The 13,816-nt window shown below is 42.7% G+C and overlaps 1 protein-coding gene across 2 annotated transcripts in view; it reads right to left on the reverse strand.

Annotated features, from left to right (window-relative positions):
• The window catches only part of LOC142379328 (endonuclease V-like), a 49,574-nt gene that overhangs the window by 18,457 nt on the left and 17,301 nt on the right, over nucleotides 1-13,816 (reverse strand). For both annotated transcript variants that reach the window (XM_075464469.1, XM_075464468.1), the window contains exons 6-7: nucleotides 12,067-12,135; nucleotides 11,777-11,905 (exon numbers count right to left, since the gene is read on the reverse strand). In XM_075464469.1, the coding sequence (XP_075320584.1) occupies nucleotides 11,777-11,905; nucleotides 12,067-12,135 (198 nt within the window). The remainder of the gene's footprint in view (nucleotides 1-11,776; nucleotides 11,906-12,066; nucleotides 12,136-13,816) is intronic.

Below are 13,816 nucleotides of genomic sequence, written 5' to 3' on the forward strand. Positions count from 1 at the left end.
AACAACAATCTGTAAGTGTTTGAAAGAAAGCGACTTCCTGGTCAACGTAGACGATAATTTTGTAGCTCAAGAGTTAGACGTTTCTTTTAGGAGTTGTTGCAGTTATTTGCACCTTTAAATCAATCACCTGTTGATGCGTGACGTCTGCGGAACAGACATAAAACTACCCAAATAAGCACTACAGCAAATGTACTGAAATCTAGAAGAATTCTACAAACTCAAGGCTGACTAATGACTAATATGTAAATGTCTTTCAGTATTTTTCAGATTTTACAGTTTACTTAGTGACAGATTCTTGATCTCAGTGGGAAGGATGAGCACAAAAAGACACAACTTTGCACGTAAAATCAAACAAGCAGAAGCTCGGTACTCTGTGTGTGTGATCAAAAGACAGCGCTGGAAGTTTCCAAGTTGTGTCTTTTCCCACAAGTTCCTCTACAGTAAATGTGTGAAGTAAGACTCAGTAGTGAGAAAGCAGAGAGACAGAAAAAGAGCAACACGATGCCGTGAAACCCCACCAAGGATGATCCTTCATATTTAGTGAGTCTCAGTGGTCTCGTGCTGGCACGGCTGAGTGAGCTGTGTTTGTGTTGCTGCAGCAGTGACAACAATCAGAAATACAGTAGCCCTGCAGGCCTGAATAATTCAGACAGGAGGTGGCGTAGCGGGTGGTGGAGGTGCAGATAAATGGATGGACGGATGGGAGGAGACAGAGAAAGCACGGTGAAGAAGAAAGCCAGCGATGGCAAGAAGTTGAGACAAATTTGAAGATATGGGGACTCGTTAAAAGCAAGCCATTCACACTCGCCCACATACGGAGAAAACAAACCTATGTTTTACTACAGCCTGCGGGTGGGGGTTGGTTATAATCTCACACCCACACACTGCAGGACGAGAAAACACAAAACAAAAAACAAAAAACAATAAAACAAGAAATCTTCTTACTCGTAAATATATTCTGGGCTTCAATAACTGCACACAAAACATTCATCAGCAATACTTCTCCCTTAAATACAAACACACTGCAGCCTTCCTCCTTCTCCTCAATCTCTTTTATTCTGCGCATGCCGGCTCCCTATTGCCCATCACTCACATTGAAATTCCATCTGATTTTGCAATCTGGGAGCACAGCTGTAGAGCTTTAGCATTTACTGTCTCCTCACCCGGCGCAGGGGGGATGTATAGAAACCCAAAATGGAGACTCTTACTGGGGAAATTGTATGCAACCGATATGTAAAGAACCCTGCGGGACTGTGGAGGATGTTTTCAGCACTGCTGGCTCCCAACAATGATGTACAAGTCAAAACATGAAGCCAAAGACTTGTTTGTGCACTTATGAGAACTAATGTTACACAGATGAAACTTAGATGAGGAAGACTGTGAGGAAGAAGGACGATAATTAGTGACTTCTGCCCTGTACTGAGCACTCAGACAGAGAGTAGTGTCCTGGAAATAAGCCGATCTAAAGCAGATCCACAGAGTCCCATTACCAGTGGATGCATTCCCATTAGTGTGAGGGGAAAGAGAGGGGGGGGGGCTTGGTGGTGATAGATTTTAATCTGGACATAACAAGTGATGGACAAATTATGGCAAAAATGAAACACAACACAATTTAGGGCGAACATGGGGTCAATTTTAATTATGATGCAATTTAGGTTGGTAGATTAATAAAGATGAGCTAAAGAGAAGGAAAGTCAATGTCTCATTCAATCTATCCACTGACGTGACAAAACCTATTAATAACTGATGAATGTGATCAAATTAAAGCTTCTTTAAAACACTCTCAGCACAGTAAATCTGACAAAAGGATATTCTTCAGGTATTCTTCATTTCACTCATTTTTTTTAGAAAGCCATTCAAAGTAAAAAAGCTATTTGTTCGCATCATGTGAGCTGCAGCTGCAAAGTCTCTGAATGCCTTCCAGCCCCAATTCCAAACAAAGTCGTGATGATGTGTAAATAGTGTAAATAGCGTCAGGGCTTTTTCCTCACAAACCAACATTTTATTCACAATAAAACAAAGGAAACATCAAATATTGGAAAGGGAAACATTTGACTATTTAATGAAAAATATCAGCTCATCTTGACTCTGATGGCAGCGACACGTCTCTAAAATCTTGTGACGGGTCCATGTTTCCCACTGTGTAGCGTTCCCTCTTCTTCTAACAACATCTGTAAACATCTGGGAACTGAGGAGACCAGCTGCTGGACCTTTGGGAGGGGAATGTCGTCCCGTTCCTGTCTGATACAGGATTCTAGCTGCTCAGCCATCCTGCGTCTTCTTTGTTGTAAATCTAAATGTTGGTGAAAGGGCTGGACTACAGGCAGGTCAGTACAGCACCCAGACTCTTCTACCACGAAGCCGTGCTGTTGGAGTAGATGCAGGATGTGGTTTAACTTCGTCCTGCTGAAATGTGCAAGGCCTTCCCTGAAGAAGTCATCATCCGGAAGGGGGCAGACGTTGCTCTTAAACCTGTTTACAGCTTTCAGCATTGATGGAGCCTTTCCAGATGTGCAGGTTTCCATTGGCACTAATGTACTCCCAGAATCATGTCTGGTTCTAATGCAGAGCTGCCCGAGGGCCTAATGATTCACAGACGTCCATTATTGATTTTCAACCGTCTCCAGATTCTCTGAATCGTTTGATAATATCATACACTGCACATGATGAAATATTTAAGACTTCACTTTCGTATGTTGAAGGACATTATTCTGAAATTGCTTTACAATTTGTTGACACAGCTGAACCTCTGCCCATCTTTAGATTAGAGAGACTCTATCTCCCTAAGTTGCTCTTTTCTGATCTGTTATCAATTAAACCAATTAGTTCCTTTAGTACCACTTAGTTCTCCAGCCTGAACACGTGATGCTAATTAGGACTAATTAGCATCACTAATTAGTTTACACAGCGTCCCACCTTTTTTGGAAATTGGGTTATTTAATGGTGATGTTGATCCAAATCTCATAAATGGCTTTATTTCAATTCATAGGAACGTCCATGTACTTTGTCAGCATGCTGTCTTTCATCTACAAAGGTGTTCCAACGTGATGTTGTCCACTTTTCGTGTTCATTTGACCACAAATGCTGACACGAGGTGTCACGATCATGCTTGGCTGTTGTTTTGTTTTGGTCTCCGAGTCTTAGGCGGGCTGAGCAGGGCTTCCCGAGAGCCTTGGGGTTAGGGTTATAGCTAGCAGAATAGTACTGAAAAGCATGAATAAATACAAATGTATTTACCTTTCCAAGATATAAACGTTGCAATCAGAAACCTGACTGTCTCTCTAATGGAAACAACTGATTAAGGACAACAATTATATCATTTCTTTAACGCCCCAAGTTTTCAGATAAGAAAAACTGGAGAGTAAATGTTCTCTAACGGCTCATTTTCTTGCTATTACCATTAAGCTGTTAGCTTTAACCTGCAATCCATTACAACGGCTCTTCAAATTATTATTTTGTACCCATTTCCGACTGAGGCAGGCCAGCTAATTACTGCTGAAGCAGTCTGACAGGATACCAGTAAGTTTGTCAAGGAACATTAGCTTGAAGAAAATTAGGTTTCCGTTCTACTGCTGTGCATTAGAGCTCTTAACTGACTGCCGAAGGAAAGGTAGGAGGGAGCCGGAGATGGGCCTGTTTGTGTGTGAATGTGTTGATTGATGGCGTGCACGTACACATGTATCTGTCGACAACCGGTCTGAGCACAGAGGTCAAAAGAGTGAAGTACAAACACAGAGAAGGGAAAAAGCTCCTCTTTACCTCCATGTTTCTCAAAAGTGTTAAAATGAAATTGGAGAAATATGGTAAAAAAGTCTGATTGAATAGTTCATTTTTTTATCAAGAAGACTAAACTCCTGGTAAACTGGGACACAATAAACAAAAACCCATTCAATATTGAGGTCAGGTGAAAAAGTCATGTGGACTTAAACCTGTAAAAGTAGTAAAACTTGGATCTAACGACGTCATCATGTACAAAACAGAGCCCAATAACTCCATTTATATTAGTGGATGACAGAAAGTTAACCATAAAGAAACAATATATGTATGCAATTCATTTTTATATCTTCAAATTACTCTAATCATGTAAATTGGTTCACCCAGAAAATATCAGAAACTGTCTCAGTAATAATGTTTAGTAATATATTCAGTTTAAAATCACGTAAAACAAAGAAAATTATAAAACATTCACATTCAAGAAGCTGGAAATAATTAATATCCAGTATTTTTGGCTGAAAAATGTAAAATTACTTACAAAAACTGCAGTTCAGTCAGAACAGCCTGATGGATCATTGCTGCAGAATGATTAGAAATATTGTGGTTATGTGGACATGTGATTTTCATTTAATTTTCTTTCAAACTAAAGGATAATGATGTATTGTTTCAGATCTGAACTCTAAAAAGGGAAAAAAAGGGGAATTAAATAAAAAATATTTGTCTATTTTGAGATTTTCCATCTGTACAATGCACCTTGTTTGTGGCTTCATGTCTTTTTTTATCAACTAAAAGTCCCAAACTTCACAATTCTTCCCACAAAGTTTCATATAAATTGCTAAAAAAAACATCCGCTTGGAACATATTGTGCTGTGGAGTGATGCAGGAAACGCCAACAACAGACCCATCATAATGAAGGGTTGAAAAGGTAAATTGTGTTATTCTGAAGCTTGCAGTTAAATCCGTCAACATTACTCCGAGCGTGACGTCATCTCTGCTAATCAGAGCTAACAAGTCCCACAGAAGTCCGTCCTCAGACGATGGCAGCGCTGCATTAGCGACGCTCGATCTGAGCAAAGCAGCCAAGTTCTGAGACACTAGTTTCTACAAGTCAAAAGCACAGGGATTATATTTGTCATCTCAGATCTGACATGAGCTTCCCCTTTCTGCCCTCTGCTTGTTGCTCTCGCTGTCATGGTGACTGCAGAGGATGGGCAGAGTCAGACGCCCGCTTGCCTCTGACTTTCATCACATGTTCAAGCGCGAGACGCTAAAGCAGTGTGAGAATTTAATGGTGTGAGGGAGCACAACTGAGGCGGGGTGTGAATTGGCTCCCGGTGTGCTCTAGTCATCTTACTATGAGATTCTGCTGCAGTGCATTCACACATCAGCCGTCACTGAAGAATCAAACCGTGATGATGTCATCTATTCCTTTCAACTTTCTGTTTCTGAACCCCTCGGGCTGTGGGGGCGGGGTTTATTTCATTTGAAGGTGAGAGGATTTTATCAGGAAGGAAAAAGGTTCATCTGCTCTTACCCACCTCTATACGAAGAACAGAGAAACAAGCACTCAATTAGCTGATCAACACTATCAGAACACGGATAATTAGATGTGCACATTTCTCATATACCAGCATCTTTTCAAGGATGTTTAAATGAAGTGGAAAGATATAAAAAAAAAGAGAATAAATAGGAAGTAGAGGTGTCTAGCTCTCCATTACAAGACCTATGAACATGTTGTACAACTCCAGAATTATATATTTCTAAACAGACCTATATGATTTGATGATGAGAATAAAAAGAATTTAGCATTTCACAGCACAAGCAAACAAATACTTGTGATTCAAACATATGCATCCCAAAGTAAAGAAATCACTGATATGACACAAATGTTTTTGGCAACTTTTTCCCAGACAAAGGAGCTACCTTGTAATCTGCGTTTCTAAGACAAATACATGGCGCCAACAAGAGAGCTGGTGGTGGAAACGATGGAAAGGAAAGGAAAGGTCAATTCAACTCAGGGTTCGGCAACAGATGCTGGTTGTTCCCAGTCAGCCGTGTCTAAAATATGGAGGAAGTACAACCAAAGTGGGAAGGTTGTAAAAGGGAAACATTCGGGTCTGAAAATAGAAAATTGACAGCTAAAGAAGTTAAAAACAAATGGACAGAAACAGGATTCGATGTTTGTGAGCGAACTGAAAGAAACCGGCTAAAGGAAAATGGGATTTTCACCAAGAAAAGACTAACATAAACCATCAGTAACACCTAAAGAGAAGAAAACCAGGTCACAGTGGGCTGAAGAGAAGCAGCCATGGACTGTGTATGGCTGGATGGAAGTGAGATTCAGAGATAAATCACCAAGGAGATGATGCTGGAAGTTTAGTTTGGTCCAACGAAACATAGAAAGATGACTGGCTGAAGAAAACAAGCTCATTTCCACCATCAGTGATAATATGGGGCTGATTCCATCAGTCTAAAGGTTTAAACCCTTCTTCTGGGAGGACATATCCCCCCCTGTGACATGACCAGGATCTAAATCTGACAAAACATTGACGGTGAAAAGTATTCAATGACAAGGCTTCGTCCCACAAAGCTGATCTGCCACCTGCGGTACAAGAAAGTTGGGCCTGATTTCTGAATAATATAGTTTTTATCAGAGAAGAATTAAAGCTGTCAGAAAAGACAGGGGAGCTGAGAACATTGGTTCCACCATTTCATCTTAGAACAACAGTTTCATGACCATACGTCACAATCTTTTACCACGGGTTGTAACACTACTGTGTATTAGATAAGTGGACAAATGCACCTAGAACACATTTCTATTGCAGATAGTCGCTGCAGGACTAACTTCAACAGCCAAAATTAAAATACTGAGAGCTGCAGGGATGTGCGACACAACTCAAGGGTTAGGTTTGGAGTATTTACTCAGTGGTCTCCCTCTGCCGCTCGATAGCTGCCGTGGAGTTTGGTGTAGAGACCTGAGGGTTGCACACTCGACTCAAGATCTGGCTGGTCATGCTGTGTGTATTAGCTCTTTTGAAGTAACTCAGGGGCCGTGGGAAACTTTGTGGGATGGGTTGAAAGTGGGTGCAATAGACAAAGGGTCCATATATATGTATGTTATGTGCTGCCAGGGGTGGGGTGGGGGAGTTGAAAGATTTTACGGCGAGGGCTGTACAAAGTTATTATTGAAATTATTAAAATTAATTTTCCAAATCATGGCATGGAGGGCCAGGGTTAGGATTAGGACCAGGGTCCTGTGACCCTTAGGGTTAAGGATATGTGGTAGGGGAAGGCATAAAAAAAGAAAAGGTAGGGGGTCTAATTTAGGATATATAGGTTTTTGGGGAAAATTATCAAAACTAGTGGTAGGGTAAGCTAACCCTAACCCTAACCCTTACCCTAATGGAAAAAACAGGGGAGTATGGACTTGTCTGCCACATTATTAGACTTTAAAAATCTTAGTAAAACATAATCAGTGCAGTATTTTTACATCAGACCGTCCCTGCTCAGGTCTGCTCCATCTTCACAGCAGCACTCCCCATGAGTGACCTGACCTACATGTTTAAAATCAGTGCCTCGTTAACCTGAACATCACTGACTGAGAAAATGGAGCAACAGGAACAAATTAAAGAGCAAATAGCAGTGATTTTTATGTCGGGGATGAAGAAATGCGTGAAGGGAACTGAAGCAGATGAGGCGTACAGACAAAAAACACCTGGAGTCCTTGGATGTTGCTGCCAAATCAAAGATGGGTGAGAAACTCAAAAGAAAAATTGGCGAAAAACTCAGGAAAAATGCAGACGGATGAAAATGTTGTCATTTATCAACCCAAAATGTCAAAGCAACACTACAGAAGTTTGTGAACCTTAAAACTGTGTTTCTGCCTTGTCCCATCCACCCATCCATCCATTTTCTATATCTGCTCAATCAAACTGTCGGGTCGTGGGGGGGCTGGAGCCTATCCCAGCCTATCATTGGGCGAGAGGCGGGGTACATATGGCTGGAGAACCCGGTGAAGTCTCACAGCGTTAATAACACCTTGGATACTGAGATTGTGCCAAAGTCTGACCGCAAGGAGGAGGAGAATCACATCCTCATTGTGGAGGGCTTCCTGCTTTACACCTACGGACCTTTGATCGACGAGCTTAAAGGTGGGGTCTGAGATCTTTGAAAAACGGTTCCTGCAAGCTATATTTTTGAAAATACACAACCTTGCCTCTCCCTTCAGCCCACCCCTCGAAACCACGCCTTCAAAACACATAAAAGAAGTCACGAGTCTGTGAACGCGCAGGGGGGAGGGGTGATGGGGGCTGACGGTTGATTGGCATGTCAGAATCCAATAGAAGTAACTCTCATCATTACTTCTATTGGTCAGACATTTCCTCTTGCTACACCCTCTACAATGGACTAAAAGATTTAGTTTTTTTTCCCAAACATTCTATTTTAGTGGGTGCAATGAGGTCGTGAGGAGGTTTTCAGAAAATATGATAAAAAATGCTCCAGAAAACATCACAGACCCCACTTTTAACAAACACTACTTTATTTCCATCCCCTATGAAGAAAGCAAAAAGAGGAGGTGCTGGAGGAACTACCTGGTGCCTGTTTGATGGCCATGTATTTGAAACAGGAGAACATCGACCCTGGACAGGTGGCCAGTCCATCACAGGGCCACACAGAGACAAACGACCACACACACTCCTAGGGACAATCCAGAGACACCAATTAACCTAACATGTATGTTTTTAAGATGGTGGGAGGAAGCCGGAGTACCCGCAGAGAACATGCAAACTGCACACAGAAAGGCCCCGGGCGGGGATCGCTTTGCAGTCGCTTTACATTCTTGTTTTTTTGCTTTGATGACATTTTTGTGGCAAAAAATTAGCAAAACATGAAGGGCCGAATTCTCTAGTGTTACTTTAAGTAGTCACAGAAACTTAACATACTGGATTTGAGCAACTGAACACAAATATTAAAACAAAGAGAAACACATCTTCACCACAGTTCATGAAATCATCACAAAAATGACTGTTCAGTCACATTGAAGAGTCGGGTGGGAGGGGAACACCGATGTTTTACAGTAACTTTAGAAAAGGCCAGGCTGGATTTTAGGACCTCATTTTAGAAAAGACATCACCTTGATGGTAAAACTCCAACATCCACCTCTGCATCAGTGGCACCTTCACACAGATGAAGCCATCCCTGCCATGGACCCTTTCTGCAGCCCCACACCATCACAGACGCTGGCTTTAAACCTTTCTGAGAACAGCCTGGATGCTCTTTCTCATCTTTGTAGAAGCAGACGTCAGTTTTTCCCAGAAGCAGCTGAAACCTGGACTCATCTGCACACAGAACACGTGTCCACTGTCTTTCTGTCCATCTGAGATGAGCTGGTGTCCAGAGAACTGGGCCGTGTTTCTGCACAGAGCTGATATCTGGCTTCCTCCTTGTGTGATACAGCTTCAGCTCACATTTCTGGATGTTGAGTGTTGAGTGGAAATGGTTCTCCGAGCTCCTCCTGAGCCCATGTGGCTGTATTGATCATGGTGGCGTGATGACGGTTTCTCATGCAGTGCTGCCTGAGGGCTCCCAGCTCATCCAGCAGTGCTTTCTGTCCTCGGCCTTTCCACGCTGAGATTTCCCCAGACTCCCTGAATCTTTTCATGATATTCTGCTCTGTAGTTGCTGAAAGACCAAAGTTCTTTACACTCTTGCATTTAGAAATATTGCTTGAACTGATTCTCTAATAAATTTGGCATAAAGTGCTGAGCCATGAGCCAACCTTTTGTTGGATGATCCTTTTATACCCAGTCATGACACCCTCACCTTTTGCCATTTATAATAGAATTTTTCTCTCCTGAATAGATCTATTTGGTCTTCCGTGATAACCTCCACTGCTTTTCTGCTTGTTTCCTCGTGATGAACCACAGCACACAATCTAGTTGCGGAGTCCTTACGGTATCAGAGAAACATTTAAGTTCATTAACGCGTATGACTTATTTCTTTAGTAAAACTTTGAAAAAGGATGTCTTCGTGGTTTGCGACTCAGCTTTTGCAAGCCTCAGACACATCAGCTCTTCTCACCAAAGAGAAACCCAAGGTTAGTTCTGACCACGACCGCACCTTTACTGCACCCGTGACGGTGTGTTTTTGCTGTGACGTCAGCAGCAAAGAGGATGGAAAACATCAATGGCGGCAACAGAACAAGTGAACACGGGAGACAGAAAAAGGAACGGAGAAAGTCAAAGAATAAAAGAGGGACAGCTGGACAGAGGAAAGATAAATAGGAAGGTGAGAGTGTCCCTGGTTCTGATGTCCACATCCAGTCCCCCCTGCCTCCCAGCAGCTACAACACATCACACTTTGATGAAATAAACACACACACACAGGAGGGATGAGCTGGGCCCAGCTTCTGCAGCTCCCTTGGTGAAAAACTGATTTTGAGGTGTATTTGTGTGTGTTTGTGTGTATTTGTGTGTGTGTTTTCTGTGCAGTCGGGGGCTGGATGATAGAACAGCAGCAGCACAGCGCAGCCTAGTGGCAGGAAGAGAAACAGCCCGAGGCATTGGGAGGAATCAGCTCAGCTTGGGTTTTTCTACTTTAAATCAGCTTGTTGGGGTTTGGAAAAACTTTAAGACTTTTTGTTTAAGCAGAATGATGCCAAATCTATGATGGCTCATTTGACTGTAAAATCATGAAAGCTGTTGTTGGCTTCTTCTGCACAGTCATTGTTTTAAAGACCTTACCCAGTGCATGCTGGGCAGGGAGTCCAGTCTATTAAAGCTTGGCAAAATGAGGAAGACAGACTAAAAGATTCTGGGGTCTTAATTGCCACCAGTGGGCAACAGTTTTGTTTAATGGACTGTCTTAAACTCTTGCAGCCTGCGGTTACGCATAAAAAAAATGATAAGAATCCACAGAATCTTAACCTCTCTCACATTTTTACTTCAGGAGTGGGCTCATGTCTGTGGTTTTGAGGATAAAGTCCTCATACTGACGAGCAGAACAACATCTGGCGGCTTCAGACACGATACGATGGACCTGAAAACATTTCTTCAGTGCAAAGCAAGACCTGCGTTACCATGGTAACAGCACATAAAAAAATGCAGCAGCCAGTAGATGGCCCAAACTTTGCTGTTTGTCAGCTTTTTAATGACACATGCATTAGTTATGATTGCTTAACACAGAATTACACTTCTAGCGCTCTCTTCTTCTAGCGAGCTTCTCTGCCTGGGTGTGCTGGAGGCCAAGGAGGATAAGAGTTAAGCTCAGCCGGCTTTGACTTGAGAATATTCAGTTTCAGGTAAATTAAGCACAATGGATGAGATTAGGGGTGTAGCAGCAGGAAATCAGAGACTGTTGGCTCATCTAATTGGGCTAATTTGTGCTTCCTTGTTTCCTCCATCATCCAGAAATCATTCGCAGCAAAGCATATCAAAGGCTGTCTCAAGTTCTTCGCTGCACACGGAGGAGAGAGGAGGCTTATCGCAGGAGCTGTATGCGAGGCTATGATGCTAACGTTTGTTGTTATTTTTTTGCAACTGCATGTCTGAAAGGGGCGTGGCCTGTTAATATTACACTTTAATTTAATTAAAAGCAAATATATAGACAGATACAGCAGCAGTATGGCTCATGTACTCCATATACCGGGTTGAATGATTGTTCGTCAGGCAGAATAATCTTCAGCATCTCATCTTTGTCACACTTGTCGCTGACAGATGGGGTCTTGTTATTGTCTCAAAGTGTTTGCACATTTCTTTGCATTTGTGATTGAATCTAAAAAATCCCCAAAGCTTCAGAAGGTCCCTAATTTGGCTCTGTACTTTGATCCCTCCACTTCTACATGTCTCGCAGGCCTTGCTGCCAAGAAGTGCCAAACAGCATGATGCTCGCATCGCCTCGCTTTACAGCAGGACGCCGACACACAAGTGATGAGCGCCACTCGCTCTGCCTCACAGCTGAGGAGTTCAGCTTCAGTTTCCACTGATCACAGAGAAATTGCCTGCCTCGTCTGATGTGCTACGCTGACCTGATTGGTGGTTGTACCGCTGCAGTGTGTGCGTACCTGTCTGATGGGCTCAGGTACCCGGTAGCGGCAGCACGAGTGTGTAAGGCGGACAGCTGTGTCCAGACTGATCTTGTGGCCCACAGACACATACACTGGCTTTGAACTCTTGTCAGAGCTTCGCAGAGCCTGAATGCAAAGACAAAAGTTTGTTTGTAACTTATCAACAATCATCTCTGTGCGACTGAGCTCATCCTAAAATAACTTGACTTTTGGCAGGGTGTGTGTTCTCTGGAATCGGCCACAACCTAAAATGCTTCCACTTTTTGTGCATCTGCCCTTTGACCCACCTTTCCGAGCACTTTGCCTGAATCAGCAGTGAGTGGGAAGCCGTCTCCTCCTTTTTGCAAAGCAGCAATCTGAAAGAAAACAGAAGAGATTAACGGCGTGCCACTCTCTGCACTTTCTCTTTAACCTCTGAGTGACTCGACTTTTAAGTCCAACTGAAGACGTGCTTCAAAATGTGAAAACTACTCTTTTTGAAAGGATGGCTTTGACTGACAAATTGCAGTAATACTCGCTCCCGCTGACACCATCAAAAAAAGTAAAAATTGATACATAATTCAGCTCTGACAGCTTCATCATGACTTCTGGCTTTTATTAAAAAATGCCTTTGTATCTGTCTTTAATCCATCCATCCATTTTCTATACCCGCTGAATCCGTCGGTCGGGGTCGCGGGAGGCTGGAGCCTATCCCAGCTGTCATTGGGCGAGAGGCGGCGTACAACCTGGAGAGGACGCCAGTCCATCCCAGGGCCACACAGAGACAAACGAGACTCCTAAGGACAATTTAGAGACACCAATTAACCTAACATGCATGTTTTTGGACGGTAGGAGGAAGCCGGAGTACCCGGAGAGAACCTCACGCATACACAGGGAGAACATGCAAACTCCACACAGAAAGGCCCCAGCTGGGAGTTGAACCTGGAACCCTCTCGCTGTGAGGCGACGGTGCTAACCACCACACCATCCCCTGTCTTTAATAAACAGAAAAAAGATGTGTTGAAAATGATGATGAGAGCCACGTGTTGCATCATCCACATCGCCAAAACGTAGCCAGACATGAACGTCTGCATGTTGTACAAGCAGCGCAAAGACCAAAACCGACTGCCTCTAAAGACACAGAACATAGATCTGTATGCTCGTGCCACTCAAATGCACGTCTACATGTTTCAGTGTTTTGCTGCCACGTCTGAGCTGTGGGCTGCTCTTGGTTCTGCTGGTATCGTTGTTGGTCCTTTAGATTTTCTCTACTGTGGCAAAGACAGAAGGCAAAGTGAACGACGATCTGCTTTGTGATGGAGTGAAACTAAGTGTTAAGATAACGAAGGATGTCCAGTTACTTCTTTGCCATTTATTGGTTTTTGGCGGTCTGTCATATCGGTTGTGAAATCGGCTGTTCTAGACCCATCCCGGCTCAAGATAACTTTCAACAAATCCCCATCGATCCTCTTTTTTCAGAGGACTCCACGTCTGTCTGACAGGGTTGAAAAAATGACGACCTACATGGATTCCTCCGATAATGTATAAAACTCTTATGTGACGTTGTTGGGTTGCAAGTTCAGTGTCAAAACACTAAGTACAATCCATCACAGACACCTATTGGACTAATGGTTTTTAACAGATTGTTCTTTATACTTAAAGAGCATTGCAGGTAATTCTTTACAAATATGTTTTACAGCTAAGTTGCACAGTAACAGTGTCAAAATCTAGGGTTCAAAATGTGTCCTGTGAACATGCGGTTTTCTGTGTTTTTGTGTAACATATCAACCAAAGCTTGTATGTTAAATCTAATTCTAATCATTTGCAGATTGAAGTAAAGTGGAAAGGTAACACGTGAGAAGTTGTAGTTAAAGAACAAAAGTTAACATGAAGAAAGAATTAAAGTAAAATTAGTCTCAAAATGGCAACATCTCGCAAGAAAGTTCCTCGATTGGTCAACCGCATCGTCCTTTAACATCGTCATGATGACGACATTTAATGCAACGTCAACATGTTTCCAGACAAAAGTTGTGTTTCAGTCGGGAAATGAGAGAGTAA

This window comes from Odontesthes bonariensis, chromosome 4 (assembly GCF_027942865.1).
Source record: "Odontesthes bonariensis isolate fOdoBon6 chromosome 4, fOdoBon6.hap1, whole genome shotgun sequence".
NCBI lineage: Eukaryota > Metazoa > Chordata > Actinopteri > Atheriniformes > Atherinopsidae > Odontesthes > Odontesthes bonariensis.